This window comes from Pezoporus flaviventris, unplaced genomic scaffold, assembly GCF_033815535.1.
Source record: "Pezoporus flaviventris isolate CSIRO_AGI_PZ_B2104156 unplaced genomic scaffold, CSIRO_AGI_Pfla_v1 ptg000002l, whole genome shotgun sequence".
Classification (NCBI taxonomy): domain Eukaryota; kingdom Metazoa; phylum Chordata; class Aves; order Psittaciformes; family Psittacidae; genus Pezoporus; species Pezoporus flaviventris.
Window position 1 is genome coordinate 68,600,628 of NW_026892550.1, and position 15,371 is coordinate 68,615,998.

General features: G+C 43.4%; 1 protein-coding gene across 2 annotated transcripts; it reads right to left on the reverse strand.

The window, feature by feature from the left end:
- Positions 1–176: 176 nt before the first annotated feature.
- On the reverse strand, positions 177–15,053 carry NUP54 (nucleoporin 54). 2 transcript variants are annotated; one of them, XM_061442881.1, is made up of 13 exons: positions 14,944–15,044; positions 12,624–12,785; positions 10,268–10,351; positions 10,010–10,144; positions 9,105–9,334; positions 6,187–6,374; positions 5,101–5,297; positions 3,385–3,439; positions 2,746–2,839; positions 2,194–2,301; positions 1,696–1,815; positions 1,215–1,325; positions 177–1,014 (listed from the first exon to the last, which is right to left on the reverse strand). In XM_061442881.1, the coding sequence occupies exons 1-13, from the start codon at positions 14,993–14,995 to the stop codon at positions 889–891; spliced, it is 1,662 nt and encodes a 553-aa protein (XP_061298865.1). In that variant the 5' UTR covers positions 14,996–15,044; the 3' UTR covers positions 177–888. The 2 variants fall into 2 exon arrangements, with proteins under 2 accessions (XP_061298865.1, XP_061298875.1); XM_061442891.1 differs by lacking the exon at positions 12,624–12,785 and having other exon boundaries at positions 14,944–15,053.
- Positions 15,054–15,371: the final 318 nt, after the last annotated feature.

Here is a 15,371-nt window from a genome sequence, read left to right on the forward strand (position 1 = left end):
TGGACTATGACCTTGTATTTTAGTTGAGGATAGAGGCTGCCAAGCAGCTCTGTGGCCTTGGGTTTGATACCTGTTACCTGCAGTGCCTGGAGGAGAGAGAATGCATTAACCTGGAGCTGCCAGTAGGTTCACTGGTTTGCTGATAGAGCTGAGCAAGATCCAACACCATTCACATGTTATTACAAAGTCAGACTGAATTTATTACTCTCCAGCAATTAAAAAAAGGCAGAAGACAACATCTAGAGATTGTGTTGTTATTTAAGAGGCAGCAAAGCTTTGTATAATTCACATAGGTCAAGTGATAAAAACAGAACCTTGCAGTCCAAAGGAAGGACAGAGATGGGAAACACCAACTTCCAGCAGCTTGCCCCAGTAAGCTACTGGTATTGCAGAGACCGATGTACGTACAGCAACATACAGATCTGTAATGATTTAAATCAGCTGTTTACATAAGGATGGCACCTGATTGTTTTGACAAACACATGGAAGTGAGCTAAGCTTTCTTCAGACCAAGTCACAGTTGGAACAATTTCATCAGTACTACATTTCCAGGACAATGCTGTTGTAAAAAAAAAAAAAAAAAAAAAGATAAAAATAGGAAACATGTACAACAGTACATAGAGTTTTATAGTAAAACAGTATCTGAACAGATTCAGTTGTCCTTCTTTTACTGAAGCATATACAGCTTTACAAAATATAAACCTTCCAAAGGTCAAGTTCAAAAGCTTAGGAGAGGCTTTGCTAATTCTAAAGGTAACAGCCAAAATACCACTGCTTTTAGAAAGTATGTATGTGGTTTATTTTTTTAATGTTTTTTTTTTTAGCCTTGCAAGGTAAACCATGAACTTGAGTAACACCTTCTGTGTAAGCCCAGCAGCATCCACTGCATCAACTGAAGACGACTCCTCTGGGAATGCTCTCATTCAGTTCCTGTTCTATAAGTTTGATGTCCTCCAAGTCGTCCTTTATGATGCTAATTAGGTGACTCAGGCCTTCTTGCTGCTGCTTCAGATGCTGCAGATACACAGTTTAAAAACCAGCATAAGCATAGTCCAACTTAATAGATTTAGGGTAGTATTTCTCAAAGGTACCATGGCCTTGGCTGATTGAAAAGCCTGGTATAATTTCTTAGACAGATCTCCCAAGTTCCCGTGTAGCTGGCTTAAGTTATGACGTTAACAGAGCATCCCTGGATTCTCCCCAGTAATACCTACTTGTTTGATTTCCCTTAAGAGGTCTGCATCTACATAATAACGCTCTTCAGCCCGCACAGCTCCAAAGTGGTTTTGCATCCTGATTTGGGACATGAGCTCATTCAGTCTGCCCTGGGAAGAGAGACAGGCTTAAAACAAACCCAACTCATTCACAGCTGTCAGAGCTCTAGCATGTACCACTCCTTGAGGCATCAGGGCTGGAAGCACTGCTGCTCATTCCATTTTAAACTTCTTTACTGGGGAGGGGGGAGGGAGAGGAAAAGACATGCAAAAGGCAAGCTGCTTCAATACTTCTCTGAACTCAAAAATACTTAAATACCTATCAGTGATGCAGCAAAGAGCATGATGCTACAATGCAGCAATACTGCTGGAATTCTCTTCTGAAGCTTTCCGCAACAACTCTACATGCATGGTTTGGAAAACTTGCATTCTTCTGTGAGGAAAAAACAAAGTTGTTAGCAAAGTGCTATTAACTACTCACCTTGAACTGCATAGGTGCGTTAAGTTCACACTGAATTGTATCTAACTGTACACGAAGTTGCTCTTCGTCTGCTTGGATGGCATAACCGCTTTTCCTTTGGATCTCCTGCTTTATTAACACCTACCAAAAGAAGTCTTTCAGGTTCATTAGAGATGACTTCACCCATCTTTCTAACCCAACCATGTCTTTTTGTCCTTCCACCAGCTTGTCTCTCATTAGATTTACTCTCTTTAGTCTGTTCCTCTGAGACTTTGGGGCAGTGCCACAGCTTCCAAGTGTACTTTTGAGTGTACTTCCCACAGCAGTATGACATGCTGTGCATTGGAGGCCTTCCCTGAGACCTCTGCTATTACTGAAATAACAGCATTTGATGAAATCAGAATTTCATTCTCAACATTGTCCATGTACAAAATTGCACAGGTCATCCTGCCCTCTCTCAGTTTGCCTTCTGGCACTACACTGTATGTCAGAATGAGCTTCTTAGACTAATCATGTTACCTGTAATGTTCTGTGAGATAGTGCCATCAGTTTCCTTTTGTACTGGGCAATTTTTGCCATAGTTGTCGTTTGGTTTTTCTGCAGCTCACTGATATCTTCTGATATTATCTGCAGAGGATGTGGAGTCAGTTAGAAACCATAAGAGTTTTTGATAACAGAACACATTAGTCCCGATTTGAAATGGGGAGTTTCAAAGATGCTTTCAGAAAGCTTTTGCTTTTTACGGCTCTGATTTCTATTTATTTTCATATGCAACTGGGATTTTCAGAAGGTATCAGAAAACTGGGCACCCGAATTAAGAGTCCACACCAGTGCAACTTAATTCAGCTAGTTTGAATTAGCCTGTAGCAACCCAGAAAGCTTGAACCTGAAAAAAAACCCAAGCCAAACTGCACTGCTCAGTTTTGGCCAAAAGATATAATGAAGAAATATATGAAGAAATAGAGTCACAGCCCCATGCACATGGTTCCAGTTTTCAAAATAGGCATAGGGGGAGGCTCTTTAATAGCCCATCTTTCATCAACAGCAAGCAGTCATGATAAGAAACCTTACATCTAATCGAGTTTGATGCTGTTTGGTCATTTGATCTTGGACCTTCAATCTTCTCAATAGTTCCTTGAAACCCACCAATGGCACAGGAATGAGTCTGTAAGAATACAAATATCTCTTACAACACATTTTCATATTAAATAGGTGATGTGAATTAATAATCGTGAATATAATCTACTATGAAGTTACAGATCTTGGTTTATTACAAAATAAGACATATCTTGTTTTGCTATGTTCTACAGTCCTCACTGTTTCTAACAACCCATTCCTTTTTCATAAAGAAATCAGCCTAAGTTATCTGTAATCACTGGAGGGTACAAGGGTACATCACTTTCAGCTGCAGGATTAAAGAGAAAAAAATATAATGGCTGCAAAAACTAAGTCACAATAACCAGTTCATATAATGGAGGACACAACAACTGGAAGTAATCCAAGTAAGGCTCTTGATCCTGACAACCCTTAAGCACCTAAGCGGGTAAAGGGGTTAGACTGGCACTTCTAGTAATCCTCACTGCTTCAAAAGAGATCAGCACTTGACAAAGTTATTCTCTAATTAGTTTCTTACAAGTTACCTGAACGGTACTAAACAATATTGTATATTTTTCACCTTTCTGTAATACTGATACAGACTATTAGACTTACTTGTCAGGGTCAGGATTGTCAACTTTGGCTTGTTCCCATATAATAGGATCAACACCTTAAAAAAACAGACAAGTTTTTAGCGTGGATAGATCTGAACAGATATCATATCTTACAGCTGTTACAAACCTTCTCAACTATGCTAACCTGAATGACTGTTATACAAATTAAGGTTCATTAAGTAAGTCTTGGTCGCAGACCGTGGCACTAAGTTCAGTCCAAAAGGCTGTCAATCACATCTACTGGTTTGAAAGCATAGGAAAGGAACAACCCACAGGTAATCAAATGGGTCAATCCGTATGTCAAGGTGAAAAGTTCCTGCTGATCCCACTGTATGCTACACCTGGGTCATCTTTCCTCTTCAGGTTGGTTATTGCATAAAATGAAATACCAAAAAATCAGTAATTAAGTGATCAAAGTACCAAACCAGTGGGAAAAGTAATCCTAGTAAGAATTATCATGGTTCCTAACAGGATTTATTTACGGATTTTATCTGTTGACAGAAGAGTTGTTTGCTTTGCCATTAACTGCTTCCCTGGGTAATTACATAAAGAAAAAGCAGTTTAACTGTGCATGTGCATTAGCATCATGATACAAGATATTACTCTCCAAACCTCAGTGCAAATCAGATCCATGTATGAAATGCACATACGTAGGCATGCTAGTTAAAAACAAACACAGAGATAGGGAAGCAACTGACTTTCTGACCAGAAAGACACGCCAAAAAGAAAAACAGAAATGATGGTAATTTAACAATTTCAGGTCATCTTCAAGGAGACCAGAACAGTCAGCTACTACAACATTCTTCGCTGTACCACGCTCTAGGTCATTCCTTGTAAGAGCTCTTGCCTTTATACCAAAACTCTTGGGGTGTGCCTGCTTCTCCTGAGCTCAGCACTAACACCTCTCCTTGCCCACCCTGCTGCTTGTAAGCCTACAACCTCAGCTTCCCTCTCAGTCATGGACTAACAAGATGTGCCCAACCATCATTACACAGGCCCCATGATACACCTCCAACATTAAACAGCTAACTTGCTTGTGCACAGAGCAGTTACTACCCCGCACTGCAGCAGCTGGGAAACAGTACAGCTTGTCTCTGTCCCGCAGTAGTAGGCCCAGTTCTTTTTGCCATCCAGATGCTATAACCTTTGCAGTGCTTTTAAACACTATGGTCTTACTGAACATGCTCCATACTGGCTGCTGGAAACCACAGGCTGCTTTTCCTGACCCCCTGCAGGGAATTCCCTTCAAGTATTACATGGGATACTGTACAGACACAGCATTAGCCACAATTATCCTCTGAAATTGCACAAATGGCACTTGCCTACTCTAAAACAAAGCTATGCACTACCTTTAGCCACATATATAGGGTAAGTGACCCCACTGAAAATTAGGCAGTGAATATAGAACATGATTATTCTGATACTGAACTTTTTTTTTTTAACTGCACAAGTTAAAGGGGTTTATGATGGCTGTATCATACAGTATAGTGGTGTGTGGCATATTACTGATAAATCATACCTGTATTGGCAGACTACACTGCACGGGAAAACCTGCTGTCATTAAACCCTGTTACAAGAGTATGTCAGAGTGCCTTGGAAACTCCTGTAGTTTTAAAAGGTGTTTTCCAATTGCCCAACACCATCATTTTTCCGCAGAGGCCCAAAAAAGCCGCAGCAGAGGTCCAGCTGTGCCCCTGTGCAGCCCCAGACCACATACCAGCAGGAGGATTCTGCAGGAGCTGTTTGACTTGTGCTGGGGAAAGCTCTGTTCTGGCCATGGAGAAGCTGACCCCCAGCTGCTGCAGGGATGACTTGATGTTGGGTTGCTCAAAGTGTGCGTAAAGGGTTGTTGCGGGTACTCTCCTTGAGGTGCCGTTGGGTGAGCGTTCAACAATGTAAATTATCACTTCTGTCCTGAGCCAGACAACATGTATACTGTCAGAAAGAGGTCAGCAGTATACAGAAACTAACACAACAAAGAAGAACCCTAAATCAAAGTTACTATCTCTCCCAGCCGACAGTTAATTTCTATGAGGTAACTGACATACAAAATACCAGTAAACACAGGGTTTAACACAGCAAGGCAGAAAGAGAAAACTGACAATACTCTACAGAATTACATTCTTCCCCCAGCCCCCTTTTTAACAACCATGTTATATGGCGATACTACTACTACATTAAGAATAACCTAAAACCTTTGGTCTTTGAAACAGAATGAACAGTGTGAAAGTAAGAAGCAGAAATGTCAGTGTGCTGAATGAAGTACTTCAGGCAGAGTAGCCTGAGGCCCCCAAACAACTCCAAGCAGACAGCTCTCTGACATAACACATGCAGAATGAGACCACTCTGCTAGCCTTAGAACAGCTTTCCCACCAAAACAAACATCTGTGACATGGAACGCTGCAAAGTCACTATTACAGTACACCCCAATGCCATTCCATCTTATGCGTGACCAAGTGAAAAAACTTCACAGCTCCTAAAGTACAAAGTATTTATCTCGTCCTCATGGTTAGCATCCTTATCTCCAACTTCTGCTGCTGAGCAGGGTCTGGAGAAGCCTATTTCCTGACCTTAGCTGAGGTCCTCAGCTTTGAACTCCAGCAAAAGCAAGTAACATACACAGGAAAGATAACAGTCTTAAAACCTTCAGAAAAAAGCAACACCAAGGAATGAGACACACAAAACTGATCTCAGGATAAACAGATCTAAAGTCAAGGAGAAAGAGAGCCAAAACAGACTAAGCACATCCCTTTACAACATGTAATACTGGATAGAAAGCCAAAGCTGCATCAAGGTCACATACTGGTCATCCGGCATTGTTTTAACACCTTCTACGTTGACAGTGAGTGTCTGGTTTCCCCCCAGAATTTTGTGTAGTGATTCTACGAGCTGCTGCTGCTGGCTTCGAATATCTACTTCTTTTCTGTTAAAGACCAAGACCACAAGGCCATCTTCATCTTTGTTGTTGGGCATTAAACTGTAACCCACAGCCTGCAAATGAACAAACAAAAACTGGGGATGTATTACTTAGCAAAAAACGTATCTATGTGGCATGAAGGGGAAGGGCTAAAGCCTTCAATTTGTAGAGCAACTGGTTGAAAATTTAAGTTACTACATATTCAGCAATGCAGAAACATAAAATCTATTCACCTTAAATGTTCTCTCACAAGGCCACCAGCTTTTGAAAACAGTCCAAATACAGAAACTATCCACTTTCATTAAAAAAAAAAAAAAAAGCCTGCTATGGACAGGCAGAGGCCAACTCAACAGGGTATTTAAGTTACTTCAGAGCTGATACCAATCAGGAGCATGGTACAGATCTACAAGTTTTCCAAGTTGCAAAAGGAACCAGAGGACCAAGCTTCAATACAGAACAATTACTAGAGTTCCAGAATAGTTTACAGTATTACCTTTCCAGATACTTGAATGAAAACCAGTTACTGACATAACCAAACGGAAAGATAAGCCAACCATAAATCTTTATGGGTTTCTCAGCACTTTTCTCCTGTAGATCCAAGACAGTTTGCTTGGCAGTACAAGTCAAAACACAGGCACAGTGTATTTCTACTAGATAAGACATGCATCAAGTAAGAATTTGGGACAATTTTCTTTGTGTAAGCAAGTGTCAAGTTCTGTTTGTACAACTGCTTATAAAGTTTAATGTTATCTTCATCCTTGCTGTGATAAAGCTGTGGTAAGGTTAAATGTTTAATTCAACTTCATAATCTAATACAGGAACACTTTCTGCCATCCATTCTAAGTAACATCATGCTTTACCTTTTTCAAAAATCCCCTGTCAACTCCAGTGTAAACTCCATGTGGCTTGTGTAAGAAAGATCTAAACTGTTAAATCATTATAAGCAGAGAAGCTATTTCCATCTCATCTTGCCCATAAACTGTCATTGTCTCATTGTCACTGGTGACATGTTGGGCAGTGAATACTTTTTTAGGCCCTGACACTGTGTCTGAATGGGTGACTTGTGCCTTTTCCCTTGTGTAAGTTCAGCTGAAGAGAGAAATGAGTTGGAGATGTGCCCAAGAGCCTGGGCTTTGTCAGTGGAGGGTAACTCCCTAACACCATGAGTCAGACTTCTTCAGTTGGGCCATCCTGTGGTGGAGCACAACAATGGCAGCTAAGCAAGAATTTGGGTTTAAGTACATGCCTTTCACTTTCATGGCTGTGAAAGAGGCCCACCCCATGGGGAACGACTTGCCAGTACATGGAAGATTAAATCTCATTATGTGCAAAGTAGTATTAAGACCACACATACATTTGGTTTTAAATACATCTTTCACAATTTCTTTATGCAATTAAGTATTTCAAACTTTAACAGATTATCTGCTTTGTTGTGGTCCTTTAAATGAAGGCCTGTATCACATGCCTTAGAAGCACACTTTTCTTGGTAAAGACCTGCATACTTCTCATTTGTTCTAGAGCTGGAACTGGGTGCAAGTGCATTCCTTGAACACCTGTGAAACCCTTTGGGCAATGCTTCATTTTTATTAGATGTCTCATGCTTACAGAGGCAATAAACCAAACAAGCTTATGACACTCTGCTCCAATACCCATGCTACCAACTTCTCCAACATTTTCCTTAGGCATCTGCCGCTGCTGGCATTCATGGAACTTTTCAGTATGTAACTTAAGGTATGTGGACTCATAATGGTATTAATAACACTCAAGTCACAGGGACAAAAGTAAGCCTAGTATGTGGCACTGTCTAACCTGAAAGAAAAACTTCTAGTAAATGAAACTCTAAGATAACAAATTTTGCATCACACAACTAATACTTTGCAATTTTTCAAAGGCCAGAAAGCTGTAAAGGCATTCCAGGCCACAACTTACAGGAAAGCAAGCTTTCAGGAGCATTGTCAACAAAATATTCAAGGTAACACCTAAAAAGATAATGCAACAGAAGCCAAATATTTGTTATACAGGCACTCAGTTCCTGTAAAAATTTTATAAGATTGTCATGATGTGCATAATCAAAACTAGTTTTAATTAGGTATTAACCTATATTCAGGTTAGAAAGTTTGAGCTTCAAAAGAACTGGCTTGGGAAAGAAGGCTATCACCATCCCTGACCCCAATCCACTGACAAGCTTGAAGCTTAGCAAGAAAGTCATCTTTTGCTCAGATGAGAAGCAGGACCTGGAATAGCTGAAAATATCACATAGGGCATGGAGTGAGCTTTAGTACTGGCAAGTATAAAGGCAGAAGAAATCTGAAGGCTGGTGTACTTAAAATGGTACGTACAGGCCAGGTTCATAGAGGGTTTTTCTACTGTAATCAAAGCAAAGAAAGACCCTGAAATTCTTATTCCAGATGTTTAGAGTTTCTTTTGGATGTTATTTAGAAGGTTATTTTAAATAGTTTCTGTAATACTGTAACCTAAACAAATACCTACTGAAATTAATTCCTAGAGATCTGCTGCAACTACACACACACTAATTAGAATGCTATCACACGAAAATGTCATTTTCAGTATCCACATATGCACCTGTTACCTAGTACTGTAACAACGCCCAGATTTCCAGCATCTATACATCTTCAAACCTTTTCATTAGCATGCATCAGAACTGTGTACATCACCTGGAAAAACACTCCTTCAGGATACTCTTAACAGAAATTATATCTCATGTAATGTTCACAAGATGCTTCACCACCGAGCAAGCAGTGCAACTGCTTCAGAACTGTTCGTGGCAGGTGAACAATTCATACCTTAAACCTGCAGAAGGGGTTTTCCTGTGTGAACTCCACCGGAGCAATGTTATTGTTGAAGTATCCTTTTCCTGTACCCCAGAAGGCCTGCAGCTGGTTCCATTTTGCTAAAATAGCATCTCTCTCATCTCCTAAGAGTGTTGGAGCTGAGAGGGCACTTGCTGTGTTGATCAGCTGGTTCGACTGGGCAGGGGTCTGAGCAGGCTGGCTGAACAACCCACTTCCTAATGCTGTGTAGGATGAAGGAAAACAAATTAACTCTTTTACCAACTAACACAGACTCATTTGTTAACACATACCATCTGTGTATCATTGGTATCACTTCTTTCAGATTTTGAGAAGCAAAACAAATGCACAGAATAAATAATCAAAATTGGATAATGTTTTTTAAAAGTTTCTGAACTCTGTAGAAGAGTTAGAAGATTAGTTTTTCTTTAAATAAGACATTTATATCAACACATGACATCATGTGGCACCTTCAAGACCTCAATCTGAAGGACAGATCTGTTGTTATAAATTCAGTGCACTCAGTCTGCCGCTGGTCATGATCCAAGTCACATTTAAACTAAACTCAACCCCACTTCCTCACCTTTCTAGTAATGCTATCAATGCAAGCATCAATTCTGTAACTACCCCTAACCACCACCAAAACCAAAGGGGGATTTGCTGTTGGCAACTGAAGGGTGAAACTCAAGACACTTGTTTGAGCTCCTGTTTAAGAAAAAAGGAAGGGCTGCAATTATAGGCATTTCAAAAGCCAAGTTTCTGAGAAGCATCCATCGATCAGAAGAGAAGTGCAACAGCCTCCTTTTATAACACACTTCCATCCAACTACTTGTATGCCTGCTGCAGCCTTCTGCTTTTGTTGCCAGGGAAGGGGTAAATCAAGAGAAGGCTGTACTTACTGGTCTGTTGCTGCTGGGTGCCAAAGCCTCCAAAGCCCAGCCCAGTTCCCAACCCACTGCCTAAGCCAGTTCCAGTGCCTGTGCCAAAACTAGTACCAAATCCAAAGCCTTTGTTCTGGGTAGCACCAAAGAGTCCTGGAGAAATAAGCAAATAACTATTGAGAAGAAGATACCTGCTCAATCCAAAACATTATTGTGAAGGGCTGATGCCCCACAGTTTGCTCTAAAGCAAATCCTTTTGGACTTGTACTATCTTACCACTGGTGCCTGTATTGGTAGGAGCAGAAAAACTAAATGTTGGTCCCGCAGTGGTGGTAGTTGTCCCAAATCCTCCAAAAGCACCTAACAAACAAAGATCACAAGTAAGGTAGATGGAACATTGTAAGCAACAGCTGTGCATAACACAACAAAAAACTGCAGGCACCAAGGAGTGTTATGAGAAGAGATGCTGACAGACAATGTGCTATGTTACAAGCATGTAGTTCACACAGATCATGGGTATTGAGTTTATAGGGGAGAAAACATGAACCAGATAGCCAATACATCAATGGTGTGCCACAGAAGCAAGTAAAAAAGTAGCAGTGATCTACCATCCTGCTCCTTTACCAGCAGGATGTGCTTTCCTTAATGACAGACACAACTCATAATAGTATTACTTAGATTCCTTCTGAGGAATACTTCAGACAGTCAGTGTGGTTGCTAAGTGTTTAACAAACAATCTGACCTGTGTGCACTTTTTAAAAATTCCTAACCTCTTCAGAACAAAACTAGAAACACATCAGGTAAAGACTGAGGCTAGGGTGGACAAAATCGCTGTGTGCATTAACAGGAATGCTGTCACAGCAATGATTTCTTTCTACGCACAGGTAAAATTCTACAAGGTCTTTCTTTTTAAGCCTAGTTTCCCTACTATCCTCCCTGTTAAATCTCATTTTGCAGTTCAATCTCTATCAGAGGAAGACAGAAACAAAAGCAATCAGACTTCCACAGATTTTCAGGAAAACCAGTCAACAGCTAGCAGGAGGAGTAAGTGCCTGAGCTCCACTGTGCCAGAGAAAGCCCCAAGAGAGCACCTTCTTCCCATCTGCCTCCTCAGAGGAGGTGCCCCAATACAGGGTGCCTGTGCCAGGAGAGGAGGATGGCCTCCTAGCACGTGAGGTTGCATGGGTGCTGGGTGCCACCACACTACCTCCTTGCTCCAGTGGTGCCAATGCACTGTCCAGCCTGTGGACTTCTGACTAGCCCCAGGACACCAAGTTCTCTCCTTTTCTAGCTGGTTTTACATACACTCAAATGAAGGAAAACAGTCTGTGACAAAGGATTTGTCAGAAAGATTCTGCCACTGCTTACTCACATGTCAACAACAAAAAAAGTCTCTTAGACCTACAACACTTGCCATCCTCTTGTAGACATAAAAAAAAAAAAAAAAAATAAAAAAAACTTAGACCAAAGCTGACATGCAATCACGTTTTATTTTCATTCAGGAAACATCTTAATGTGAATGGAGAGAATTTGTTCCCTGTGACGCTGGAGCTACCAACGATCGAGAAACCCTGGCAGCAGTGCCATCAGATAACACAATTTTTTAGGTAGTTTTGTACTCACAGTAAATTCAGTCATCCTTTCCGGAAAAGGGATCTAGGAGAGCAAACTGCTAAACACAATTAAGTATCCAAGTTCTCTCCTGCAGCAGTTCAAACTCAGCTGAAGAAATACAGTCCAATAGTGTTCATACCAAATAAAAACAAAACCCTCACATGCACAAAACAGGTAAGAGTACACTAAATGCAGGGAGCAATGGCACGCTGGAATGAATGTAATTCCTCAACTAGCAGTGGCAATGAGACCCCATGGGCTAATTCTACATGAGTAATAGCATTAGAAATCCTTACAGTTAGGCATTTTTGTATGAAATGGAAAAGACTTAACTTGAAATGGTATCACCTGATCCTTAGAAATGGTGGCTCTACATGGGCTATGGACAGTTCTTACAGTCAGCACCCAGCACACACACCATGCAGATGATCTGTTAACAAGAGCCTGGTGTGGGTGCCGTTTCAGAACAGTCTTCAGGAAACAGAGGTCACAGGAAGGGCTGTTCATTTTGTGCTCATTGTACACAAGTTGTTTCTCCACAGAAACTATGTGGTGCATTCATGACAGCCAATGGAGGGCCAATGAGGAGACACAGGGTGAAGATGGAAAACATGACTGCAGTAGTCCAAGAATCTCATGTCAGGAAACATGGAGTTAGGGACCAGCTCTGCGATGGCTCATGATTGTCTGTGTCTGAACAGAGAACTGATACTGTTTTGCCAGGTAACTGATGCTCATTTTTAGTCTGGGTCAGACTGATATGTTACCACAATTCATTTCCATTTCAGAGACTGAGTATTTGGTACATTCAGATTTTTCCTCAGCAGCTGTTTCTTCAGAATTTAATAGGCAAAACCTCTACAAGCCAGTGGCTCTCAAACCCATTCCACTTTCAAAGCTTTTATCTCCAGCCTGGATATGAAGAGTAGCACTAAATATGGATTCTCAGTTTGGAATGTAATTCTTGGACCCCTGCTATTAACATTTATAACAGAACAAGTATTTATGAATTATCTACCTGCACTTGCCAGACTGTTACCAAAATTGAATGGTGGAGTTGAGGTAGTGGAAACACCGAAATTCCCAATATTAAAATTCACTGCAGGATTAGCAGTTAAGCCAAAACCACCAAAATTAAACCCACTGGCAGTGGAGTTTGTAGTTTCAAGCCCACCAAATCCTGACAAGCGGGAAGCAGAAAAAGAGCAAGGTAACATTAGTTCTAAACAAAAGGTAGGTTCAGGAAAGAAAAACTCAAATATTTTTCCATCACCATAGACAAGACAGGCATAGTTAAAAACAAGAGTAAGATATTAACTGGCATTAAGCATTATTTACTGAACACAAGAAGGACAGTTAAAAGTTTCCTGTTTGACCCACTCTCCCTACTTCACTGCTATAAGCATGTTATTTTTCAACTATACTATATATAAAGCAGGCAACACTTTTCCTATCTTATTACAAAGCTACACATGAAAATATCCATACAATTCAACATTCGTGTTAAGAGCAATATTTAACCACCTAAGATTGCTCGATACAGCTGCACCTGCACTAGCGGCACCAAGAGTACCATAATTATTTCATAAGCTATCAGGAAGACAAGAACAAACTATTTTCATGCTAATACCATACCTACACATGAGCAGCAATGGCAGAATAACCGCAAACTACAAGTCCAGCAGCTGAAGCACCACGTGTGCCTCAAATACTCCTGGGCAGAGTTATTCAAGTTGTATTTGCAAACTCTGTCAGCTCCAGTGCTTGATGATAACTTACCTGATGTATCCAGGTTTTTCCAGCTCTAAGAAAAATGATAACAGAGCAGCTCCCCAGTTCTCTCCCAGGAGGAACTGGGAACAGCTTCACACTAGACAGACAACGGCAAGCGTGATCCCAGAACTCCCTCTAATATTGGTCTATGAGCACCATAAACCCTGTAGCAGTGTACAAGCAGCACAAGATTATCTTTTACTTGAAGATGAGGCCAGAAAGTCCGTCTCTAAATCAGCCAGAGTGAAAGACCACATGGTAGAGACCAAGCTAACTACAGTGAAGATGAGCCCTGTCCAAAGGACTTATCCAGAGTATCTACTCTGAGTAAGAGCCAACAAAGATTGCACTAAGTTAGAGTAAGGCACGCTCTGGCTTACATTTCACGAAGACTGACAGTCAATTAACAGCGGCAAAACAAAGGAAAAAAGGCTTTTTCCATCTTACAAATTAAACACTTTTACATTGCTCAAAAATTAAATTTCAAGAGCATCTTAATCAAACAGGAACACTACTGCAATTAAAAGTGATGATTCGAGTGACCTGGCAGCATTAAGCAGGCACCACCGAGCATCAGTCACCATGGCACAAGCTCCCTAAGAGCAACTTACACTTCTTTGGGCAGGATGAAGTCCCCGGACGTCCCCCGACACAGCCCACTGTTCACGCGGGAAGGAGATAAAAACCGAACGGAACTCGGCCAGTACGGCGGGGACCGTGTTTGACTGAAGGCGGGCGGGGAAAAACAGCGGGGGAGAAAACCGGGGAGAAAAGCGGATCTCACCGGCTCTGCCGCGAAGAGACGAGCAGGAACGGCTACACCCGGCCCCGCCGAAGCCACGCCGAAAGCAGCTACCCGCGGCCGTGCCCGCCGTGCTCTGGACAAACCAGGGACCGGGGTCTCCGCCACCGCTGAGAGGCTGAGGATCGCCCCGGGGGAGAGAGGACCGGCCGCCCCGGGGGAGAGAGGACCGGCCGCCCCGGGGGAGAGAGGACCGGCCGCCCCGGCGCCCCAGCACCGCTGTGCGGCTGCGGATCGGTATCACAGGGGTGCCCGGAAGCCCCGGCACCGATGAGGAGCCGCGGATCGGTATCACAGGGGTGCCCGGGCGCACCGGCACCGATGAGGAGCCGCGGATCGGTATCACAGGGGTGCCCGGGCGCACCGGCACCGATGAGGAGCCGCGGATCGGTATCACAGGGGTGCCCGGGCGCACCGGCACCGATGAGGAGTCGCGGATCGGTATCACAGGGGTGCGCGGGCGCACCGGCACCGATGAGGAGCTGCGGATCGGTATCATAGGGGTGCCCGGGCGCCCCGCCATCGCTGAGGGGCTGCGGATGGGTATGAAGGGGGTTGTCCGCACGTCCCGGCACCGCTGAGGGGCTGCGGACTGCTCCGAGGAGAGCACCGCGCGCCCGACCACCGCTGAGGGGGTAGCGGTTCTCACTGGTGGGGTGGCACGCGCCCCCAGGACCGTTGGGGCTCGGCTACCGCGCCGCAGGGAGGCAACACCCGCCGCCGGCCCCCAGTCCCTCCCCGGGCCGGGACCCTCCTTGCTCACCGGTGGGGTTGGCAGCCCCAGCGCCCGCCGTCGCCCCGAAGTTAAAGGCCATGAGGTGCCGGTTGACGGAGCCGCGGTGTGATACGGGCAGCCCGGGTAAGTGCAACAACGAAATAAACCCTTCCGTCGCCTTCCGGTCGCTGCTGCCAAGCGCTTCCGGGTTGTACCACTAGGAGCGGTGGCGTCGGGGATGCGTGTAGGCGACGGGAGGGGTCCATGGCGTGCTCCTCGGGGGAGCCGTGCCGCTCCTGTCACTCAAGGCGCGGTGGGCACTCCCCAGTGCCCGACGGGGATTAGTGACTCTGGCGCTGCTGCGCCCTCCACGAGACTTCCCCCCACGACAGGTTCCTTCCAGCAAGTTGGAGCTGTTCAGCCCCAAAAAGGCTCTGGGGTCACTTTAGAACAGCTTCCAATGCCTAAAGGGGCTG

Excerpts from the sequence above, each read along its gene's own strand:
- NUP54 (XM_061442881.1), bottom strand. The coding sequence starts at position 14,995 with ATGGCCTTTAACTTCGGGGCGACGGCGGGCGCTGGGGCTGCCAACCCC. Across the intron at positions 5,298-6,186 it reads AAAACAATGCCGGATGACCA|GACAGAAGTGATAATTTACA; the intron begins GTATGTGACCTT and ends TGTCTGGCTCAG. Across the intron at positions 1,326-1,695 it reads ACGCACCTATGCAGTTCAAG|GGCAGACTGAATGAGCTCAT; the intron begins GTGAGTAGTTAA and ends CTCTCTTCCCAG.